The 4134-nt window shown below is 40.4% G+C and overlaps 1 protein-coding gene across 5 annotated transcripts in view; it reads right to left on the bottom strand.

Annotated features, from left to right (window-relative positions):
- Positions 1-4134, bottom strand: part of LOC107742796 (pumilio homolog 2-like) — a 107381-nt gene that overhangs the window by 72235 nt on the left and 31012 nt on the right. For all 5 annotated transcript variants that reach the window (XM_016555848.1, XM_016555836.1, XM_016555858.1 and 2 more), the window contains exon 7: positions 3409-3703. In XM_016555848.1, the coding sequence (XP_016411334.1) occupies positions 3409-3703 (295 nt within the window). The remainder of the gene's footprint in view (positions 1-3408; positions 3704-4134) is intronic.

Here is a 4134-nt window from a genome sequence, read left to right as displayed (position 1 = left end):
AACATTTATTAGACTTTAAAAAATAACTTCTAATTTAAGTGAACTTAAAACAATCTTCACATAAACCTATTATAATAAATGTCATATTTACCTGCGCCTTCAGCAGAAATATACAGAAATTGAAATTGAAGTTATCAAACACTAAATTATAAATTAAATATAGATGAATCCTTAAAGCTATATGTTTTTTTCCTCTTTTTTCTTTGATTAATAGACATCACAGCAGCTGGTTATTAGGTTGTTTTGGCTGTTATGTCTTTAAGAGCTGCCGCTGCTAAACATGACGCGGATTTGACACGCATAATATTTTCTATCAACTTTTTCTGACCCACTTCAGGTCTTAAAGTCTCTACTAGTAAGCTGACGACTTAAATCGGGTGTGTTAGATGAGTGAGAAAGTGCTGGGCTGCTCCAGGACAGTTTTGAAAACCATTTCAGAGACATGTTCTTAAATGTGACTCGTATAAAATATATTACATGCATGCATAGTTTTAAGGCAGCTTCAATCGTCTTTTTGGTAACTTCATGACTTAACTGACCAGAGCACTGCATGCACGTAGTTTATTTCGCACTTTGATATGAAAGGGTACAGGCTACAGCGCGCGCCTGCACCTTTGTGCGTGCAATTGAAGCGCACGCGCTGCGAGAACAGTACCGTTTCCACACTCGCTTGACTCGCGCCTGGCACTGAAGTGAAGTGGAGTGCGCGTCTGAAATGTCTCCCGTTTTTAGTCGTTCTGCGACTGAATAAATGCACTTCTTGTCAAGAGAAAAAGTGACAGAAGCAGCAGTTGTAAGTGGGGTGGCCAACCCTAGCCCCTGTGTTAATTATTTTTAACGCGTTAAACTGAAAAATGTAATCGCCTGCATTAACGCGCTAATTTTGGCACCACTAGTAAATTTACAGGTGCATCTCAATAAATTAGAATGTCGTGGAAAAGTTCATTTATTTCAGTAATTCAACTCAAATTGTGAAACTCGTGTATTAAATTCAATGCACACAGACTGAAGTAGTTTAAGTCTTTGGTTCTTTTAATTGTGATGATTTTGGCTCACATTTAACAAAAACCAATAAAATAAAACCAATAAAAAAAACATTTTTAGTGAATTGTTGGCAATCTGGAAAGTATGTTCATTTACTGTACATGTACTCAATACTTGGTAGGGGATCCTTTTGCTTTAATTACTGCCTCAACTCGGCATGGCATGGAGGTGATCAGTTTCAACCCATGGCAACAGTTTAAAAGTAGCCCAATTCTGTGGAAAAAATGCGGACTTGGCAACCCAGCATTCAACAAGAGCTGCAGGAGTCAGATCTGATTGATTGGAGAATAAGGAGAGATGACTGACAAGACCATGCTGGAGTATCAATATTAGAATGTTTAAAGGAGTGGACACGAAAATCGCGGGAGCGAAACACATGTTGCCGGAGCAGGCGGCAATGGCCAGAGATTCAGCAGGAGTGGGATTATGAAAACAGCCGAATCCCGGATTCAGAGAACCAGAGAACAAATATTTCAATCGATCGCTCAGGCATGGCACCGAAATCTGCGTTCGGATTCGGTTCTAGTACATACCGGTTACATAGGTACCGTGCCATATTGGTACCGGTATTCGGTACCCAACCCTAGCCTGGAGGCTTGAAAATGAAATAATGAAGTACAAAAATGTTGTATAAATTGGCACAATGTAGCTGGCAAGAAGGGGCAATAACTACTCTGTTATAGTGGCAAAAAGATGCCCAGGTTGCAACTTGGTCCTTGGTTTCACTCCCTTTTCTCATTACAATTCAATCACTTCAATAATTAAAAAAAGTCCCACCCACACATTATTTCAGCTGAACACTCTGTTTCACTAAGAGTAAAAGTAAAATGCAATGCAAATGACGTTTCATGTTGTCAAACATGAAAAAAAGCGAAAGCAAACAAAAAGTAAAAGTAACTGTAAACAAAAAACAGAAGTAAGTGTAGTGCTGGGCGGTATGACCAAAAATGTATATCATGGTATTTTTTTTAAATTATACCGGTTTCACGGTACATGACTGTTGCAAATTAGCTCAAAAGGGAAATATTTATAATTAATTATAGCTGGTTATAATTAATAATAAACATTTAGATTAGATCTTAGAATTAACTGTAGCAGAATCAAGATTACAATTATTTGATCTGCCGTCCACCGAGCAGACAATATAATAATTTATCAATTCAAGGAAAGATTATTTTCCTGGCCAAGAATAAATAACTTTCCTTCATACAGTACTAGCATTAACTTAGCATGTAGCAAGGGATCAACCTTCAGTGACTCCGAATTGTGAGCAGCACATAGAGACAATCAATTGTGAATATAAGGGATTTAATAAATGAAACTACAGCCAACATACAACAAGACTAAGCAAAACGCATATATACAGAACGAAGAAAAGTAAGGAAGAGAGAGAAAAGAGCAAAAGAATGGCAGTATTTCACATCAATTAACCACAACCTAATGGGAATCATCAAAGAATCAAAAATCACCTTAAAAGCAGGGTTGTGCGATTAATCGAAATCGTCATAAAATCGCGATTTGAGCTTGCGCGATTTCTAAATCGCTTTATAGCACGATTTTCCACGCCCCCGACCTCCCCGCAGTAGGCTATCCGAACCAATCATAATGCAGCGCGCCTAAATGGAGCACGAGAACAGAACAGACCGGGCGGGCATACAAACGTAACACCAGGTCCACACACTCCGTCTGTGGTGCAATTTTTTTCCGCACCCATGTTAACGGATCAGACCGTTCACACTGCACGCGATTGTGGTCCGGCAGTGCGCTCCAGGAGAGGCGCGTCTGCAGCAGTCATGCGTCTCGCGCACAGCCGTGTCCGCACAGCCGCCGAGAGAGGTGACACTTCTCCGGGAAAGTCAGACCTCGCGTTCGCGGGAAATCTTCCAACTGAACCATAGCTAAGGTTTATCCAAAAAAGTCGCTAGGTTTGTCAGTATGAATATTCTATGGAAAAAAGCCGCTAAAAGGGTGTGAAAGTTGCTAAATCTAGTGCTAAAGTCGCGTTCATGTGTGTGAGATGCGGGAGCTGATGGCAGGGGGCGGTGGATATTTGTGGCGGTCAATGTGGATATTGTGGATGAGTTCTTCTGTGTCATCATGTTCTATTAGTTCTACAGCTTCAGTTTCGTAATTTTCACGCTTAGTAACACATACAGCTGTTCCCTCACCATAGTGCAACAGTGAAAAGGGACCCCTTTCAAACAGTGCCGCGTTCCGAACATTGTTTAAGCGACATACACCGGTATTGCGGTATTTAAAAAATTCATATCATAACAAAAATAAACACCGGTATTCGGTATGAACCGGTATACCGCCCAGCACTAAGTGTAAATATAATTATTAACTGCAGGTGAGCAGTTGTACCTGCTGTTGGGAGTTGTAGTCAAATAGGCCGACTGGAGTACCAGATGAGTCCACCTGGATCTGGTTCCCAGCATAGTCAAATTGGAGCGACTCCATGCCTGCCTGATGCTCCATGCCGCCCATGCTCTGGGCTTCCTGGCTCTGGAAGTCCTCGTTGGGAGGTTTGTTTGTGACAGGGTTGGGTGGCTGCAGAGTATGCGGGTGGTGCTGTGCCATCATTTCCAACCCGGCCTGACTGGGGCCCAACCGTTCTACTGCCTCTGTGGGGGACGCCTGGCGACTGCCTGGGGTAGGGCTGTAGAAAATAAGTTTTTAATCAAAGCATGGATACTTCACTATCATAAAACAAAAAGAAAGCAGTGACATTCTTACAGTTTCACTAATTGCTATTCTATTAAAGGCCGAAAAAGTTTTAGCTTTAGCTTAGTTTTAGGTTTTTACTTTAGCTGGATCCATACAGGTCTAGTGTCAGCCAACAAAAAAGCCTATAAAGGTTTAGGGCATACATTTATTAAGTACTTAATAGCAAGTAAGGTAACTGGTTTGTCATTTTACATGTCTGTCAAAATTGCTCTTCAATTTAAATTTTAAACCATTCTAAACCAACAACTTTTTTTTCTCCCAATTTTAACAACCCTTTGCACACACATTGGCAATAGAATTGCCACTGGCTAGTGTGTGTATATATATATATATATATATATATATATATATATATATAACATT

Source organism: Sinocyclocheilus rhinocerous, unplaced genomic scaffold (assembly GCF_001515625.1).
Source record: "Sinocyclocheilus rhinocerous isolate Xijiao unplaced genomic scaffold, SAMN03320098_v1.1 scaffold822, whole genome shotgun sequence".
NCBI lineage: Eukaryota > Metazoa > Chordata > Actinopteri > Cypriniformes > Cyprinidae > Sinocyclocheilus > Sinocyclocheilus rhinocerous.
Note: the sequence above shows the minus strand (reverse complement) of the source record. Positions and strands in the feature narration are given on the sequence as shown.